This window comes from Paroedura picta, chromosome 9 (assembly GCF_049243985.1).
Source record: "Paroedura picta isolate Pp20150507F chromosome 9, Ppicta_v3.0, whole genome shotgun sequence".
NCBI lineage: Eukaryota > Metazoa > Chordata > Lepidosauria > Squamata > Gekkonidae > Paroedura > Paroedura picta.
This window is the reverse complement of record NC_135377.1, coordinates 72,091,264-72,110,995: the sequence shown is the minus strand read 5'-3', so window position 1 is coordinate 72,110,995 and position 19,732 is coordinate 72,091,264. Positions and strand designations below refer to the sequence as shown.

The window sequence follows — 19,732 nt, the reverse complement described above, 5'->3', positions numbered from 1 at the left end:
ACTGGGGGTGGCAACCTCTGATCACAAACACATGTTGCTGGTATCACGAGCACTCTTCTTCCATGTTAGTTGTCTTTGTTGTCTTCTGTAAACTAGGGCCAATGATGAATATAGGAAAGGGTTTAACCCATACTATGCAGGGCCACTTTATCCATGCAGCACATGCTATAGCAGGGGTAGTCAAACTGCGGCCCTCCAGATGTCTATGGACCACAATTCCCAGACGCCCCTGCCAGCATTCGCTGGCAGGGGCTTCTGGGAATTGTGGTCCATGGACATCTGGAGGGCCGCAGTTTGACTACCCCTGTGCTATAGTGTCCTTAAAGAGGGAAAATGGGGAAGGAGAGAAGCTCCAGCCCTGATCCATGGGGGGGGGGGGAGAGGCACCGTGCGGGGCCCCTGGAAGGGTGGGGCCTATAGCATGTGCTGCATGGATAAAGTGACATCCTTTCCACTTTTGGGGGCCCCTCTACCTCCAGTCTGACTGCTCCCACCGCAATTCTACTCTGCTAGGACCCTGCAAATCCTTAAACTGGCTCTAGGGCTACCGCCCCCCCCCCCAAAAAAAATTCTTAAACCACTCTTGATACTATGTTTGCAGGATGGACAGAAGTCTCCTATCCATACGATATATATTTTCACTGATCACAACATCTGTGGAATCCGCACCCGCATGAATACTTATTTATTTTTTATTTATAATTGAAATTATATACCACCGTTCCCAGCAAGCTGGCTTGCGGTGGTTCACAATAAAATATTTAATAAAATACAATATATCCTAAAAACATCATAAAATACAATTCCAACCCATAACCCCATAATCCCACCCTATAATATGCAAAGCTCACTTACACCCTATCATTTATCTCAGCACTACTGCCTGGTCTATCTGCCTCAGTAATAAGTGCTCTGATTTCCAAGGTCTAATAAGAAAAAGTTCTTTCCAGTACTTTCTAGGTAAGGTTCCTTACCTGGAAATATCAGTAACCATCTCTGGGACCATCTGCAGATAAAAAAACATGTGCTCTACTACTGAGACATAGCTTTTGACAATATTTATGTGCAACTACTATGCGCGTAAGAGCCTCTTGTGGCGCAGAGTGGTAAGGCAGCAGATACACAGTCTGAAGCTCTGCCCATGAGGCTGAGAGTTCAATCCCAGCAGCCGGCTCAAGGTTGACTCAGCCTTCCATCCTTCCGAGGTCGGTAAAATGAGTACCCAGCTTGCTGGGGGGTAAACGGTAATGACTGGGGAAGGCACTGGCAAACCACCCCGTATTGAGTCTGCCATGAAAACACTAGAGGGCGTCACCCCAAGGGTCAGAAGACTCGGTACTTGCACAGGGGATACCTTTACTATGCGTGTACACAGCTATGCTTCCCAGCTACATTCTCCATGATCGTGCCACTTCTGGGGTTTTTCAAAGCCTGAAGAATGTTTCAGGTGCTTCTCAATGGTAAAAAAAAAAAAAAAAACCGTTGAAAAAAGGCTAGATTACAGTCTGGAAAAAGTCAGGCACTGTTTCCCATTCTATTGTCGTAATCATATCTGCCTTTATCACTTGTCTTTTGCTTTGTCAGTTTGAAATCTTAATAAAATACATGTAGAAAATGAAAATATTTCTGCATGGTGCCCAAGGGAATCATAGCTAGCTATCTTGATCAGGAAGAGGGTGTCTGGGAATGAAGGACCTACAACAGAGGAAGGAGAACAAATAGAGAAAGGCAGAGGGAGAGTGAAATGAATCTTTGCAGAGTGAAAGATGTTGCAGACCACCCAGGAGAGAAGAAAAATAGTATTCCCCAAATCCTCTTACTGAGCACAGTGGTTAAATGTCCAGTTTTAACTATTAATATGCTTTACATCCCCACCCCCCCAAATCCAGGCTTAAAATATTATCAGCACTTACAGGAAACAATGTGATAAGAAGTTAAAAATCATAACACAAGTCTTCCAGATTTCTTTGATCCCCAAACAAAAAAGAACAGCAAACCTTGCTGCTGTGTTAAAGAGCTGAGAAATTATCATAGGCTTAACAACATATTACAGTGTAGTTGTTGTTAGGTGCGAAGTCATGTCCGACCCATTGCGACCCCTTGGACAATGATCCTCCAGGCCTTCCTGTCCTCTACCATTCCCCGGAGTCCATTTAAGTTTGCACCGACTGCTTCAGTGACTCCATCCAGCCACCTCATTCTCTGCCGTCCCCTTCTTCTTTTGCCCTCAATCGCTCCCAGCATTAGGCTCTTCTCCAAGGAGTCCTTCCTTCTCATGAAGTGGCCAAAGTAACCCCCTCAAATTATTAAATTGAATGCAATTTTCCATTACACCTATATAAGAAAAGATTGCCACCTAGATAAGGACTGAAATATTAGTTGTAGCGATAGCAATGTATTTTCTCAGGATTATGTTTCTCAATAAAATAGTAGCTGCATTCAGATATTTACACTCCAATATTCAGGAACTTAACTTTTTGCTGTGTCCAAGCACATGCGTTGTTCCAGTCTCCTCCTTCAGGCTATGTTTCTAGACCTAGTTTTAATTTTAGTTTGCAATCCCTGCTTGGTGGGGAGGGGGGGGGGAGGAACCTTAGCTAGCCTGTGGACCTGCATTTATTAATTGTCGGTTATTGTGCTTACAGTGCAACTCTGGTGGGCAGGAGGTGGGGAAGAAAACACTAAGGGCCATTCCACACCAGGATCTATGTAGCAAATTGGTTGCGGAACGAAAAAACATCATTTTAAATAGTGGAATTCGTCGTTATGCATACCTGCCTTTGTAGTGGAATCCAGTTGCGTTTCTATCGTTTCCCACAAGTTTCCGGTCTCGGCAAAAATCGCTAGCCAGGAAGCGATATTGCCGAGCTTTGTCCTGCCCCTGGCCATCAAGCAGCCAATGGGCGGCTGTTATCATGCTCCCAAAAAGCCCCTTTCCCTTTAAGGAAGGTTTTAAAAAAACACACACACACACGTTGCAACGAATCTGCGTTGATTTGTTGCAACGGAGAGACCCATCTAGCAAGCAGGTGGTGTTTGAGCTGCCGTTTCATTGTTGCCACGCTCCCCCCAAGTGAACCCCTCCCCCCGCACAGGCGCGATTTTTGGCCGAAAATAGAGTGAAAAATAAAGGGAAAATAAACCAGCAAACGGGGCTGTGTGTTGCTTGGTGCTTTGTGACTTCAAACAGCTCTGGGGAAGGACTGCAGCCAGGCAAGCCTTGCTGGGTAAACGAAGGCTCGCCGGTGCGTTGATCTCCTCTCACTCCGAGAAAAAAAAATAGCAACCGCTTCGCCGGAAAATCAGAGGAGAGAGCTAGGGGGAAGGACTTTGCAGAAACCGCAACAATGGTAACGCTCAGAACTTTCCCGCTAGTATTGCAGATTGGTTGCAAGAGTGTAGCGCTTTCCGGAGGGTGAATCCACTTTTTGGGATTTCCCTGAAAGCGCTACAACGAAGCGCTTTTTGCGGATCGGTTTCAGGACTGTTGCAGATTGTCAACGACGTTGTGCATAACAGCAAAACAGTAGCGATTTCAATTTGCAACCATTGTGCAATTTTGAACGAGTGCGGAATGGCCCTAAGTCAACTAGCTACTATATTTCTGAAATATGTCAGCGCAAGTCAGAGTTACATTGACGTAGCTGCTCTGCTGCTGTTGGTTACTGTCACAGTCCCACAGTGGCTGCCTATCAGCACAGCTGATGGAAGAGGAGAGGAAGATGATGAAAGCCACTTTGGATCCCCATTGTCTTCCTGCTCTAAGGGGGGGGGCGCTCTGTCACTTAGGGGCAGATATCTGGAGTTACTCTGTCACTCAGGGGCAGATATCATAGAATCACAAGAGGTGGAAGGGCCACCCAGTCCAATCCCCTGCAGTATGCAGGAAATTCACAACTACTTGTCCGGCACAGTGACCCCAATCCCATGCCCAGATGATGGTTACCACAACTAGAATACCTGGTTAGTGGGGGAGGGGTGCTCAGTGAGCAGGGGATTGCAGAGTCCCCAGAGTCAATGACTGTGGGAGAGCTAATGCAGCAGAAGTCACCTCCAAGGCAGCTAACAATTTAAAACATATGTGCTAACATTATGTTGTAAAACCATTACTACAACCCTCTCTTGCCAACTTCCCTTATTAAAACTAAAAAGTTAAAAATAGGGTTCAAATAATCGAGTCCTCTGCCAGAGGACCAGCCTAATCTCACCAGCCTAATCTCACAATACCAGGATACCCAAAGCAGAACCTCCAAAGATGATTGTAATGGCTGGACAGGTTTATGAGAGATTAGGAGGCTCTTTAGGTAGGCTGGTCAAACCACACAGGTCTCTGAAGGTCAACACCAGAACCTTGAATCGTGCTGCAAACAAATGGGGAATTGGTATAGCTGGGCCATGACTGGAATGATAGGACCCATAAGATCCACTCTAATCAACATCCAGGCTGCAGTGTTCTGTAGCAACTGAAGTTTCTGAACACTTCTCAAGGGCAGTCCCATGTAGAGTCCATTGTAGTAATCTAATCTAGATGTCAACAGGTTATGCACCACAGAGGCAACCTGCCACAATGCCTATGCCAGCTATTTATCTGATAGTTAGTGCAATGCTATTTTGTAAAAACGCTGGTCTTATAGCTGCTGTGGGTTTTCAGAGCTGTGTGGTCATTGTCTTGTAGTTTTAGTTCCTCACATTTCGCCAGGCAACTGTGGCTGCCATTTCAGAGGTAAAACATGGCAAGATGGGACTCTGTTTTCACACTGGGAACTTTGCTGCTCCAGCTCCCATTCAGGAGCAAAAATCCTGGGCGGATAAGTTGAAATGGGCCAAATGCTCCCCCATGCGGGAGCAGGAAGAGGTGGGGCTACAGGCTGGAATTTGAGCCGGAGCAGGGTGCCCCACCTCTTCCTGCTCCCACATGGGGGAGCATTTGGGCCGGTGCAACTCAGTGCCAAAGTTCCCATCTTACCATGTCCTGCCTCTGAAGATGCCAGCCACAGTTCCTGGTGAAACGTCAGGGACTATAACTACCAGACCACATTGGCCACACAGCCCGGAAACCCCACAACAGTCAGTTGAGAAAGCTTTCGACAATACACTGTTGGTCTTACGTTGGTACACGAACCGTTCTGGATGCTGAATTCATTCTTCTACTGAACCAGCAATTGAGATCCCCTCTTTCAAAAACCTACATTTATAGGAGAACAAACAAGGGATACCCTTCCCTGAAGTCAGAATCATTCCTGTCAACCAACGAAGAGCAGCTAATTATCTATCACTCTGGATGTCAAATAAAACTGCTGTCACTTCACTCATGCGCTTGATCACGCTAGCCATGTAATCAACACCTGAGCGCACTCAGAGCCCCCCATGTTGCCACCATTCCGCAGAGCATCGAAAGCAAGTCGCTCCCAACCATAACGCTCTGTTCCGATTACCATTCTAAATCAAGCTGCTAATTTTCTGTCAATTACCACCCCTACCGCCAGCAACGGGAGAGCTCCCCGCAACCAGATCCATCTATGTCTGGCAATGTCAACACACTATCTAAGCGCATGGTCTCCTCCTCTCCAAATGACCGTAGCTATCGTTTCCAAATAATGCCTTTGATGCTGATATCAGGACTGTTATGACTGTTCAACTTGATCTGTTTTCACGCTGCTCGAAAACCCGTTCGATGTATGTTTCCAACTTTACCTCGGGCCGGTCTCAGCAATCTTGAAACTGCTTAATTTTTATCTCAACGATATTTTGGAATTTAATGCAAAAGGACTGAGGAAATGAACAATGTCAGGGAAAGGCTTTTTGCAGTACGAAACACAGAAGTTTATTTATCATGTCAGCTTTCTCCTCCCCTGTGATTAATGTAACTCTTTTAACAATTACGTTTGCTGCTGCTCCTTCAGTTACACGCACACACTGGATTTTTTTCTCCCGAGAAGGGCCTTAGCATACAGTTTTGTCTTGTTTTCACCTAGTTCAGTGTTGTAAAAATTGAGAAGACGCTCGATTCTGTTTTCTCCCACCTTTCCTCCCTCCGAGTCTGATCCTCCACCATATACTTGGGTGGGCAGATTCATGGGAAGCTTTCGGTTTTGTTTTTTAAAGTATGGCCACCACCATGCAGTTTGCTACTCTCCTGAAGCACATCTGGGCTTTATATCAGCCCTTTAATTAATCCTCAGTGAAAGCCAAGCTATGACATTTTGACTGGGCAGGCTCCAGTTTTGGACAGGCCTTGATTTATTGCAACTAAGTCTCGACCAACTTTGATTTATTTTAGCTTTGGGGAGAAGGGCATGCTCTGAACAGAAAAAGCACTGTTGGACACAGAGCACACGGCGCAAAGAAAGGACCTCCAACTCCTGTGGCCAAACGACAGACAGTTCAGACAATCTGCAATAAAAAGGTACCGTTGCTTAATGTATTTATTTCTCTGAGAGAAAGGATTAGTAAAAGACCCCAAGATTAACACAATTAAACAATGCTACGCACATTTAGCCAAGTTCAAACTATTTACCAGACATGCCAATGAAGGAAATCCATGTCTTATCTCTAAAAAAAACAATAAATCCCCAGTTACTCATTTCGGTTAATTATGGCTATCATCCGTATTCAGAAAAAGGCAAAGAAGCAGAGCCCATGGTTTCCCTAATGAGTTGCTTTCATTAGAAAGGATGTTCCATTGTCTTCCAATATGGGCTGGATGGATGTCATGCTGTATCAGATCTTCCTTCATCACAATCAGCATCTCTTTTGATGATTAAGCAAGTATCTGCTGCCAAGTTTTCTGTCTACAAAGAATAAGGCGAAAACTGTACTATTCACTTAAATCATGTAACATGCCTAAGTGCACATTAAACGGCCAAACTAAGCTGCTTCACAAGATCCGTACTGTAAAATACTCTTAAGGATTCTGTTCTTTGCCGTTTTAAAGATGCAAATAACTCTAGAATGATTCCATATCTTAAAGCAAACATTTATCTGTGAAATGTTAGTGAAAGCTTAAAAAAAATGTTAGGTTTCTCCCCTTTCATTATTTTCCTTTCTCCCATAAAAAGACAATGTATCACTCGCTTGGCCAGAAACGAATGTGGTCATGGTTGAAATGATCGAGAGCAATTTCATAAAAGAAGATCTCACAACGGGTTTGTGGATATTCAATCCGTCTATATGTTGAGGCTTTTTAAAAAAACCTTTGCGCTGATGATTTACAGGACTGATCGTTTTATCATTTTTATTTTCAAAATGTTTTAATGGTATTCGATTGTGTTCTGCATGGTCCAATGATGTAAACCACCCTTAGCCGGTTCGCTGGAAGAGCGGTACAGAAATTAAATAAATAACTCACGGCATCCCCTCGGCAGTCTTGGAGGGCAGATACACAAGAATCCCTTTTGCAGAAAGACTATGTGGAGGCGACTGAACACGTCTTCTTCCATTCTATAATCTAGCCCAAGACAAATTTATTTCCCAACTAAAAGATGCAATGCCATACCAATCTAGATAAATCGAATAGTAAATAAATAAATAAGAAGAGGTTTTTTTATACCCTGCTTTTCATGACCTAAAGGAGTCTCAAAGCAGCTTACAATCACCTTCTCTTCCTCTCTGTACAACAGACACCCTGTGAGGGTGGTGGGGCTGAGAGAGCTCTGACAGAACTGCTGAATGAGAACAGCTCTGACGGGATTGTGACTAGCCCAAGGTCACCCAGTTGCTTGCATATGGAGGAGGAGCGGGGAATCAACCCCTGCCTTCAGATTAAAGGCCACTTCTCTTAACCACTACAGCAAGATGTTGTTGTTGTTATGTGCGAAGTCGTGTCCGACCCATCGCGACCCCATGGACAATGATCCTCCAGGCCTTCCTGTCCTCTACCATTCCCCAGAGTCCATTTAAGTTTGCAACAGCAAGATAACATATAGCAAAATTAAACAAGCAACTCATCCACAGGATGATGGAGCATTAACATAGGTTTCATCACCTTTAAGACAAGGCAAAGCTAAACCACCACATGACTTATTTAAGCCATGCATGAAAGGTGGCAGAAATGTTAGGGACAGCTTCCAAATGTGTGACGAGTTCCACTGGGAGAGCGAAATCCAGAAAATTTCAGCACACACTTGGAAATAGTACAATGAGATGTTATTATTTAACTGTAAGACTTAAATAATCTCTCTGTAAGAGAGATTCCATAACCCAATGAAATCAGAGTCCAGCAGCACCTTTAAGACCAACAAAGATTTATTCCAGGTGTGAGCTTTCTAGTGCAAGCACTCTTCCTCAGGCTTTGTTGGTCTTAAAGGTGCCACTGGACTCTGATTTTATTGTGCTACTTCAGACCAACACGGCTAGCCATTTGAATCCATACCCAAACAACTGAAAGCACAAAGTGGATAAGATATTTGTTTGAAAGGCAATTTTCTGAATTGCACACAATATGAAAGTAGATGTTTAACTGTTCTGAGGTAGAAGATGCTACTTTTAAATCTCAAATAACTCAGAAGAAGTAGAGTGGCCCTTAGATTCTGTATGTTTTATGGACCTAGAGCAGGGGGTCGCCCAACCTTTTGACACACGGGGGCCGCATTAGCAAGCCCAGTGGCTACAAACCAAAATGTAACACAATTATTAACCTACTTATTTAGATCAAAAGTATACACTCAAAGGAAAATGAAAATGAAGAAATGTTAACTTTAATGCACTCGATTTTGGAACAATGTTTTACTGTGGAATCCTTTTATTTAGCTACACCTGCTTACCTAGTCAGAGTAATTTTTGTGGCTGTTTTCTGTTAGCCAAGTCATTGATGCCCAAGTCAGGTTTTATGACAGACATTCTAAAAATGTCATGTAAATATCTGTACACGTCAATTTCACAATTTTCATCTTGGAAAAGGTTTGTTCACAGATGTATGTGGTGTGAACATGCCTGCAGCAAATTTCTTTTCGATTGATAAATATATCGGGTAGACCAGAATAGAAATCTAACAGACTATTTTCATTGTCAATTTCCCTGGTATGGTCACTGGCTCCATATGAAAAAAGTTACTTCCATCTTCTGGCGCTACTTCAAATGGGTTCTGAAACATTCTTATTTCCTTTCAACGCTTATGGCAATCAGCAAATATGTTCTGAAATTCCACCCGCAATTGGTCCACTTGCTTTGATGGGCGGAGCCTCTAGAAATATTCAGTATGCAAAACACTTTGTATCCTTTTTTTTGCAAAAATACCAGGCATTTTACTGTCCTTTTCCTGCCGTTCTTTTGCAAAAGCAGACCTGACATCTCCTGAGCCCATTCACACAGCAACTTTACCTTCCTTATAGACATACATACCTTCCACGTGGTAATTCATGGAGAAGGGTTGTTAAAAAGCTGAGTGATATGGGGGCCTGTGCTTTGCTGGCTAGCAAAACTTCTAGAATGGCCAAAATGATATTATGGAGCAGTGGTCCCCAACCTTTTTTCGGCTGGGGACCAGCAGGGCAACTGCCCCGCCCGTACAGTGTGCATGCGCGCCCAGGCCGCACATGCGCGCTGCGCGGCCGAAATCGTGCATGCGCGGCACTTTCGCACATGCGTGCATGCGCAACAGTGCCTCGCGTGCGCGATTTCGGCCTCGCAGCGCGCATGTGGGCATGAGCGGCCGGGCCGCACATGCATGGCGCGGCCCTGATTCCCTCTCCCCCCCTCCCGCAGTAAGAAGCTTCCCGGGCCGCAAGCTTGCGGCCTGGGAAGTGTTTTACTGCAGGGCGGCGGGGAGAGGGAACCGCGGCCCGGCGCCCTGGCCTTTGCGGCCCGGCACCGGGCCACGGACCGCAGGTTGGGGACCACTGTTATGGAGGATAAGAACAAGAGGGGGCTGACAGTAGGAACCATGGAGACCCAAACAAACAATGTTTTTATTGTCTTTTTTTGCTTTGAAGGGACAGGATGAACAGCAGTAGATGGTGCCTCTTGAGGCAGGAAGAACACTGTGGGTCTGAAGGAAAATGCCCTGAGAATGATAGCAAAAATAATGAACTGGAAGGGGTGGGTCCCAGTGAGGAATCAAATATAGAGAAATTTCTGAGAATGATAGCATCAGACAAGCAGGTTGGAGGGCTGGACAGAAAGCGGTCAAGGGGCTGCATGCGGCCCATGGGCCTCAGATTCCTGACCTAGAGGATTTGAAGGAAACATAACCACACCATGAGGTTTGAGTAAGATTATTCACCAGTAACTTCAGACAACAGCACAGCACTAGGTGGCACTCTAGAGTGCAGAGATGCTATCTAGAAGTCTTTAGACAGAAGGAGGTCACCAAAGGCAATTAATAGGGAGATTAGAAAGATTGGCCACAGTAGGAATATGAACGACAAATGTGGCACAACCATTTTCTCTCTGCTGAATATAAGATGATTTTTCCGGTGATCTTGCTTGCAAACTTAATGCAAACTTCTGAACAGCAACAGACATATCCTGATGATGAAAAATGTGAAAACTTTAACAAATCAGGGTTTCACTAGGATGCTTTGAGTCACATACTGCATGCACATAAGTCCAACGCGGTTAGTGTGGACCCAATGGAAAATATAACTTCAGTTGAATTAACACAGAAAAGAGATAATGTTCAGTGGCCTTCAGTGGCATGCAAATCTTGCAATTCCTTGACTACACCAATGGAGTACTTTTTCCATACTTATATGATTGTATAGAGCCATCGTAAACAGAGTTGAACCTTTCTAAGTCCTCTAAGGCAGGGGTAGTCAACCTGCAGTCCTCCAGATGTCCATGGACTACAATTCCCATGAGCCCCTGCCAGCATTTGTTCTTTGCATTTGCTGGTAGGGGCTCAGGGGAATTGTAGTCCATGGACATCTGGAGGACCACAGGTTGACTACCCCTGCTCTAAGGAAAGCACTGGAGGAGATCCTATCCTTATCCAACCAGTCCACGGAGCAAATTTGGAACCTTCTACTGCTTAAGTGGCTGATTCTCCAATGGAATTGGGAGGAAATCTCCTTGGCTGCAGGATGGCCTCTTGGATTGGATTTACCTCAGCAAAGACTCTCTGTAAGAAAATGTGCAATTAACTAACAACTACCTTTAGTCAACTAATTACTGTCTTACTGACAGAAGAACAGGACATGCAAAACAACATCTTAATAATAATTCATACTATTAGTGTATGAATAAGCTCAAGGTCAGTCACTGTAAAATTACAATATAATGAAGTTAACTAAGCATAAAACTTAAAGAAATAAAATAAATAATAAAAAATATTTAATTACCTGAGTAAATTTGTTGCACTTCCATACCCCCTCAGTATTCAGCGAGAACAGGAACAAGCAACATGTCCCCCCACTCCAGGAATTTGGCATTTTAAAGGGCTTTCCACTGTCACACAGACACACTGGCTCCATACTCCTGACTCCAACTAGCATGAAGAAATTAAAGATGGCTTTTCCTTCCAGCCTACATGAAATATTTTCAGTTAACTCACATTCCATAATAATGTATCTTTCCTAGGAGTCTGCGATCTGTACATTTAAATGGGTCATTGATCAAATCATAACTGAAGCCAGATAGGAACTTGGAAAAAAAAACCTCTTTTTGAGCCTCATGAAGTTGATAAAGAAGAAACTGGTTTAATTTGTGAGCCATTCTGAAATTATACGGTTTGAACCGAGAGCAATTCTGTACCCTTAATTGGCGACTTCTTTCAACGTATCTACGAAGCCCGTTTACATATTCTTTGCTTACATATTCTGTAAGCAAAACAACCGTTTTCTAGACAGTCACCTCTATAGCTTCCTAAGACCTCAATGGACTCCAAAGGATTTATCTTTGCTTAATATCTAACTAATGACGGGTTTAAATACAATAGCAGTTTTGTGCATGGCAGAATGATGCAATCGGTATGAACACTTCCTCTGAATACCAAAAAGTTTGCACAGCTTTTGGTTTCCCGAGGCTCAAGGACTGCTGGAATGTATCCTGATGTAATGCTGTGACACAATGCCCCCAAGCAAGCAAGTGCTTTAAAAAACACCATCTGGCACTTTAGACCAAGCTATTTCTTAAAAAAAAAAAGTAACCTATATTTACAATATCTGATTGCTAATTAATCTTGTTAAAATGAACATATTTAAAGGATAATAAATTAAAAGGTAAATACCAGAATCTTCTTCAATGGGGATTTTGTCAGGACCCATAGCCAAAACTAAAAGCAATTTGGATGTTTCAATCTTTCAACATCTAGAAAACTCTTTAACATTTATACCTACCTTGAGGCTGGAGCCAGGTCAATCTGCTGGAGACCAATGGTGTTACTGTGTGTGTGTGTGTGTGTGTGTGTGAGGTTTCATTGATTGTTTTGTGATTTTATGACCTTGTTGTGAACAGCCACGAACCGGCTGGCCTGAGAGCGACAGTCAAGAAGTTTAATAATAAATACAGAAACGTGTATAATATTTGTACAATTTTTGAGGTCATTAATTCATAGGATTCAGAATCAGAATCGCACAGAGCTGGAAGAGACAAGCAAGGGCCATGCAATCTGGCCCCCACCTTCTCAGGGACTTAAAAATCACACATTCCTGACAGGTGCTCATCCAATCTCCTCTTATAAACTTCCAACAAAGGAGACTTCACCGCCCTCTGAGGCAGCATATTCCATCTACAACTAGCCCTCATCATCAGGAAATGGTTTCTAATATTTGACCCATTGCTCTAAAGCTGCAATAAACAAGTTGGCCCGCTCTTCAACATGTCTACATTTTACATAATTAAACACAATTATCATAGCATCCTTGACCATCTCTTCTACAAGCTACTCATACTCAATTCTCTCACTCTCTCCCCATTAAGCATGGATTCCAACCCGTCAACCATCCTAGTCACTCTAGTCTTCTTGAACTATGGCACCCAGAACTGGAAACAATATCCCATATGAGGTATAACCAAGGTGGAACAGAGTGGATTGTCATAAAATATTTAGAATTCTCCCATATTATTTTATTACTAATTCACAGTAGTAGGGAAAAATATGTCTTCCGTGCACAGTTATATATGCCATTTTATAGAGACAGAGATGATACTATATAATTAATAGCAGACTACACACTCGTAAGCATTCTTGGGTAACAAAACAGAACATCTGAATTCATTCTTGTCTAAAATGCTTTTGGTAGTGGGAAATAAGAATTATTTAATGGTAATGTAAATCCATGCTGTCATGAGCTATTGCAGTTTCCTTGCTTGAGTACCAGATAAGAAATTCACCTTCTATAAACTTGCTCCTCAATTTACATATAGCTATCAAGGTTACAGATGGGCCAAGGTTTTGGAGTATCCACTGATGCCCTTGGGGGCTCATCCCACAAAGTGCCCAACAACAACCATCAGTTCATCCTCCTGAGTCCTGTTTGCCCCCTCATTCAGAGGCAGAATGAAGGCAGAAATAGCTGCTACTTCTTGCATTGCAGCCATCGTCTACCCACTCAAGAGACCGAGAACAGACAAGTCGCTGATGTTTAACTCCTGGAGCAGAGTTGTTACTGGAGCAAGAGTCTGATGAGAAGCAACCTCTATCCTCTGGGCATGAGTCAGAGAATTGGGTGGATTAAAGCAGGGCTAGTCAAAACCTGTGGTCCTCCAGATGTTCATGGACTACAATTCCCATGAGCCTCTGCCAGCATTTGCTGGCAGGGGCTCATGGGAATTGTAGTCCATGAACATCTGGAGGACCACAGGCTGACTACCCCTGGATTAAAGGATACACTGAGCAGAATCTCAGTGTGAAAGCCACCTTGCTCTGTAATCTGATTCTCTCAATAAACAGAATGCTGCATTTATTGTTGATTACCTCTGTGGATCCATTAACTCCCAGGTAAAGTAAAATTGTCAGGCTTTTTACCCAGAAGGTAAATGGGTGGGGCTTGGTGATGTAGGGGGGGAGGGCTATCTCTGTACTCACAGAGAAACGCCCAGGCCCACCCCATCAATCAAAATCCTGATGCATTCCCTATGGGTAACCTGCACGGTTCTCTATCTTTCCTGGTGGGGCTCTCTGTATCCTCCTGTCTGGGATCTGCCTGCCTGCCTCCCTCAGGCAGCCCAAGGTGATACAGCAGCAGTGCCCAGCTCAGCTGAAGAGCAATGAGGTGGTGGTGTCTGCCCTGGGTAGCAGCGGAGTGACCAGTCACCAAGGGCCATGAGTATTCGTTAATCTGGAAGAAAGGTCATGAGGGTGACTGTCAAGCATCACACACCTTGCCCTGCTTCAGGTCTGCAGTGACGAACTACACCTCGCCCCATCATCAAACATACTGCCAACTTTCCCATGGGCCACAGAGGAGAGGCCTCAAATCCCCTGTCAATCCGAGGGAAGGCCTTGGGGATTGTGCTGGCCCAGGCAGCCACTGGGTGGCACACCACTGCAGAGGAGCACTGTGTCATGTCTCAGATCCATGGCATTTGGGCATGCTGCCGTCCTCCACCTGCAGTCCCTCACAAGGTGGTGCCCAGGGCACATGCCCTAGTTGCCACATCCTAGATATGCCTCTGAAAGTGCATGCAATGTGACTTTTCCTTTCAATATGGCTGTATCGTTCTGTGAAGAATCGTTTTTTCCACCAAATTATGGGGAAAGTCTGTGACAGTTTCTCTTCCTCACGGAAACCTCAGGGTTTACTTACTGCTACCTTTGTAAGAGAGGGCAAGTCAGCTCTAGGTACAGAAAATGATCTGAGGGAAATCATAGAGAAGCTGGCATTATCTTAAGTGAAGCATTTTGACAGGTAGATTTTTGTGATATTGATTCTCTTATTTATGTTCTGACAGAAACATGGGAGGAGAGATTGGAAGGGGGGAAAAAGGCTTTGGAGAAGGCGTCAGAACAACCATGCAGTAATACTGCTTGGCAGCAATAAAATTTCTCCACATATTTATCCTAGTAACCAGAGCTGTTGGTCCCCTGAGAGAAGTTTAAAGACTGCCAAACCAGCCCAATTGCAAAGTTCAGCTGCTCTATCTTTGGATCACTTACATTATTTGTTAGGTCAAGCCATATCCCCAAACACCTACAGCTGAAAATTCAAGTATTTGTTCTAAAACTCGAAGTGGCACATTAAGTATACCCTGTAGATTTGGGGAATGTTCCTTGACAAAGAAGAAGAATCATAATTGTTTCATGTACAAAGGGCAAAGAATTTTGTTGACAGTTTCTCTTCTCTGTAATAATGTACAAAATTGAAGAGCTACAGTTGAAGAGCTCATGACAATCTAACTTAACCGTCTAAAGTATTTGTACTTTATATGGAATTCACTGAGGGTGATTAACCTATATCTCATTCCAACAGTAAAGGGTAAAGGTATCCCCTGTGCAAGCACCGGGTCATGTCTGACCCTTGGAGTGACGCCTTCCAGCGTTTTCATGGCAGACTCAATACGGGGTAGTTTGCCAGTGCCTTCCCCAGTCATTACCGTTTACCCTCCAGCAAACAAGCTGGGTACTCCAACAATAGTTACTCCTAAAAAGATATTTATACGTGACTAGTTACAATAGAATTTGGATCGGGTGCACCTTTGCATACATATCTCATTAAAATGTGGTTTTGATGACCATTTGATGTAAAGTTGAAAAATATACTGTACCTGTGTCAGTGACTAACACAGTGACAACTTACAACAACTTATAGATATGGGGTCTTCTTAGCAGCGAGGGCACTAGAATTTACAATAAAATTTTGATGCTTTTATTGGCGTCAAGCATATGAAGGATAATATAGCAGATGTCCTCATGAACCACCAACTGTTTAGATAGATAAATTAATTATATATTATACTTTTATTACAGAGAAGAAGAAGAAGAGTTGGTTCTTATATGCCGCTTTCCCCTACCCGAAGGAGGCTCAAAGCGGCTTACAGTCGCCTTCCCATTCCTCTCCCCACAACAGACACCCTGTGGGGTGGGTGGGGCTGAGAGAGCTCTGATATCACTGCCTGGTCAGAACAGTTTTATCAGTGCCGTGGCGAGCCCAAGGTCACCCAGCTGGTTGCATGTGGGGGAGCGCAGAATTGAACCCGGCATGCTAGATTAGAAGTCCGCACTCCTAACCACTACACCAAACTGGCTCTTTATAATTTAAATTATAAAATTTAAATATAATTTTAACAAGGTACTCAGTAACAGAAACTTTAAAAAAGGTTCAAGTATAATGTTAAAGCACAACCTATTTTTTCCAATATAATTATTTGCTAGTACAGATATATTCTACATATCTGTACCTGGGTAGTTTTAAAGATAACATAGTCTGGTTAATAAAGAAATATTGGTTTAGTCTCCAAAATATGCCAACAGTTCTTAATTTCTCAATTGGGGAATGATTTATGCAAGATACATTGTTTGGCAATCCCCACAACCAACCTAGCTAAGTCTTAAGACCACCAGTGTTACAAAATTGCTTCAAAAATCATGGATGTCACCGTGATAACTATACAAGTACATTTGTGGAGGCACAGGAAACTAAACCAGATGGTTTTTCAGGGGAAAGCTTTTCCCCCTCTTTTTCTTTTATAAGTTACCTATCACCCCACTAATAGGTCAATCACAAGGGGGGGCGAGAATCTAAAAAACACTTTACGCTGAGAGCGATCTACATAAACAGACACGTACTTTACTTTAAATTCAACCATCCACATTTTCACGATAACTACAGGAAGGTACTGTAGCACAGTAGCTACGAAACATCAGTATAATTTTCTTGAAGAAAAGGAGGGCTATTATCAAAATTCGGCTTGCAGACACAACGGCAGAGTTTTGTAAATCGATGCCATATGATATGCGCTCAACAAGACTCCTTGTACATAAGCACAAAAACCATTTCCTTGCCTGCGTTATCCACTTTCCAATGTAGAACTTACTCATGTCTGAAATAATTATAGCCTACAGTCTTCTTCTTCTTCTTCTTCTTCTCCTTATTGCCAATCACTCATACGTATCCCGCATGTTAGGGAGAAGCTACTACAAGCGAGGCACAGTTTTTAAAAAATTAATGTGCTGCTGAAAAAAAAAAAGTCTGAACCTTTACTCGCCAAATACTTCATTCCATCACATGATAGAGCCTTTCCTTCTCCTGAGATGGCACGCGGCCAAACGTCGTGCCTATGGCAACTTTCAAGATTTATTAAGTGATCATTGACGGTAAACCTGCATTCTACATTAAATGCAGAAAGGAAGGGTGAAACGGTTAATTCAAAGTTTGCATTAATGTTTTTGCCTGTCTAATGCTTGCTGAACACGTGTGCAGAAAATGCATATGCTGGATCAGCAGGAACGTGAATTGTGAACCCTTTGGCCTGCGTGACAGCTTCCCACCTACTTTTGGCCTTGGAGAATTGGATCTCTGGCTGGACCTGGATAGGCCAGCTAGCCTGATCTCCTCAGTGTTCTGAAGCTAAGCAGGATTGGACCAGGTTAGTATTGGTATGGAAGACTATCAAGGAACACCAGAGTTGTGACAAAGTCACAAAGCCACCTCTGTTCATCTGTTGCCTTGAAAACCCTATAGCAGGGGTAGTCAAACTGCGGCCCTCCAGATGTCCATGTACTACAATTCCCAGGAGCCCCCTCTCTCCCCCTTGTTTTCCTCCTTCCTTTTCCTGTTTGCTTTTGTGTCTACTCTGTCAGTTGTCCTCCCAAGCTCTATCATTTAGGTTGGCTAGAAGTTTAGGTAGGACACTGGCGGACTCCTTCTCCTTGTCATTCACATGTTCCTGAATAGCTTTGTGTTTGGGATATGAGATATCCCCCTCAATACAACTTCTTGAACAGTCCATTAACCCAAGTGATAAGATGGCATTTACCTATCCATTACTATCGTTCGGACATTCTTATTCTAGTAGAAATGTAAAGGAATCTTGCTACCATGTTAGAAATGGGAGGATCTTTATCCCTTAGCAAAAATTTAACTAGAGTGTGATTATTATGGGAGGACAGAGATGAATGTCTACTGTAATGAGATAGTAAAGGTAGGATTAGATATTTTCGGATGCTTTCATAAAAAGGACAATATAGTAAGATATGTGAAATTGTCTCAGGTTGGGCATTATCACAAGGACATAAATACATCACATTAAGATTCATATAAGAAAGGAAGAAACTAATACAGGCAGAAAAGGATACAAAGCGATAAGTTGTTTACCCATCAAGGCTGAATTTTCCTTTCTCTTCCTGACTTCAGGCCTTGCCAGAGTCTCCTTTGGCAAGAAGGTGAACCAGGCTGCTAGCTGAATCTAACATCAATTCTGAGATTTATTCAAGGCGTGAGCTTTCGAGTGCAAGCACTCTTCCTCAGACTAAGAACTCCCTTCTGGGAAGGCTCTGCCGGCTGCAACAGACGGAGCCTCGGGCTTTCGCATTCACCCAAAATCTCTCTGGCCATTCGGCTCCAGTCTCGGCTCACATCCGAGGCTGGAGCCGAGTGGCCAGAGAGATTGAGGCTTTGCCTGTTGCAGCCGGGGATGGAAGGCGACTGGGTGGCTGCTAGACAATTAGTCAAGCGGATTGGAGGAGGAGGCACTCAGGGGCGGGGAAGCCGCCCTGAGTGGTGGCACTTAAGACATGAGACATGCTCCTCTTCCAACGCCTTACCAGAAATATATTATGCGGAGCAGATATGAAGATGGGTTGTAGGCATAGATTGTTTCTTGACATGACCCAAAGAGTTCTTGGGCCCCTGACTCTTAACCCGTGGTTTGCATGCAGTCTGTGGCCCCTGAATGAACCACCCCACTGCCTAGGATACGTTTGGGAGCTTTTTATTTTTATTTTGACTTGTACTTATTTGTTCCTTTATTCAAATTATACTTGAATAGGTTTGTAAACTGATCTCGGTCTTCATCCGGGAGAAAAATCACCAAATTAAATAAATATAGTTTGTACAAATTTAGAGTCCGGGGGCACCTTTAAGACCAACCAAGTTTTATTCAAGGGATGAGCTTTCGTGGGCATGTCCCCTTCCACAGAGACAATGCCATGGAATGGAAGTAATCAGTTCGTATTTATAGGCAAAATGTAAGAGTATATTTACATACAGCATAATGAAAAAGGGTAAAATGGCTTACATGGCTAGGAATCCCATTAAAAGCTGTGTGTAACAAAACAAAATTTCAAAGGCAATGGTTTCATTTTCTTTTGTATTTTTAGTTACAAATATTCAAGTGGTTGTGATATTATTATTATTATTATTATTATTATTATTATTATTATTATTAAATTTATTTCCCACAACTACCTTGCAGCTCGTGGCAGGTCACAGTGTCTTAAAACCCCATTAAAACCCCATTAAAAGACATAAAACATTCCCAACATGGCGGAAAGATCAATAAAAACCCGACTCCCATCCCCCACTACTATATACATGTATATTCACACATACACATAGACACACACATATATAATGATATTAATAAATGAAGTAGACAACTGCATAATGAATTTTAATTAATAGTGGCCTTCATGAACTATATAAATATGATAGGAAAAGAAACAAATGCAGGCTCTAATGTACAATATCTTAAGAACAAGAGAGAGAATGGAAGAAGCTTGGCATATCTTCTGAAAGTACTTGATAATAATTAAAGGGGAAAGTAGAAACAATTGCTGGTGATCCACAAAGGGTCAGTAATTTGTCAGGAGAAAACGGGTATGTTTCCCACAAAAACGGAAGCGACGGGATCCAAC

At 43.2% G+C, this 19,732-nt stretch overlaps 1 protein-coding gene across 3 annotated transcripts in view; it reads right to left on the bottom strand.

Annotated features, from left to right (window-relative positions):
* The window catches only part of LOC143845171 (GDP-mannose 4,6 dehydratase-like), a 144,744-nt gene that overhangs the window by 9,364 nt on the left and 115,648 nt on the right, over positions 1-19,732 (bottom strand). The window contains exon 8 of one of the 3 annotated variants that reach the window (XM_077353318.1): positions 956-1,006. The exons of 1 other annotated variant lie outside the window; for it this stretch is intronic. In XM_077353318.1, the coding sequence (XP_077209433.1) occupies positions 971-1,006 (36 nt within the window). In that variant the 3' untranslated portion in view covers positions 956-970. Of the gene's footprint in view, positions 1-955; positions 1,007-11,299; positions 11,423-19,732 lie in introns of those variants that run through there. One more of the 3 variants, XM_077353317.1, reaches the window with a different exon arrangement.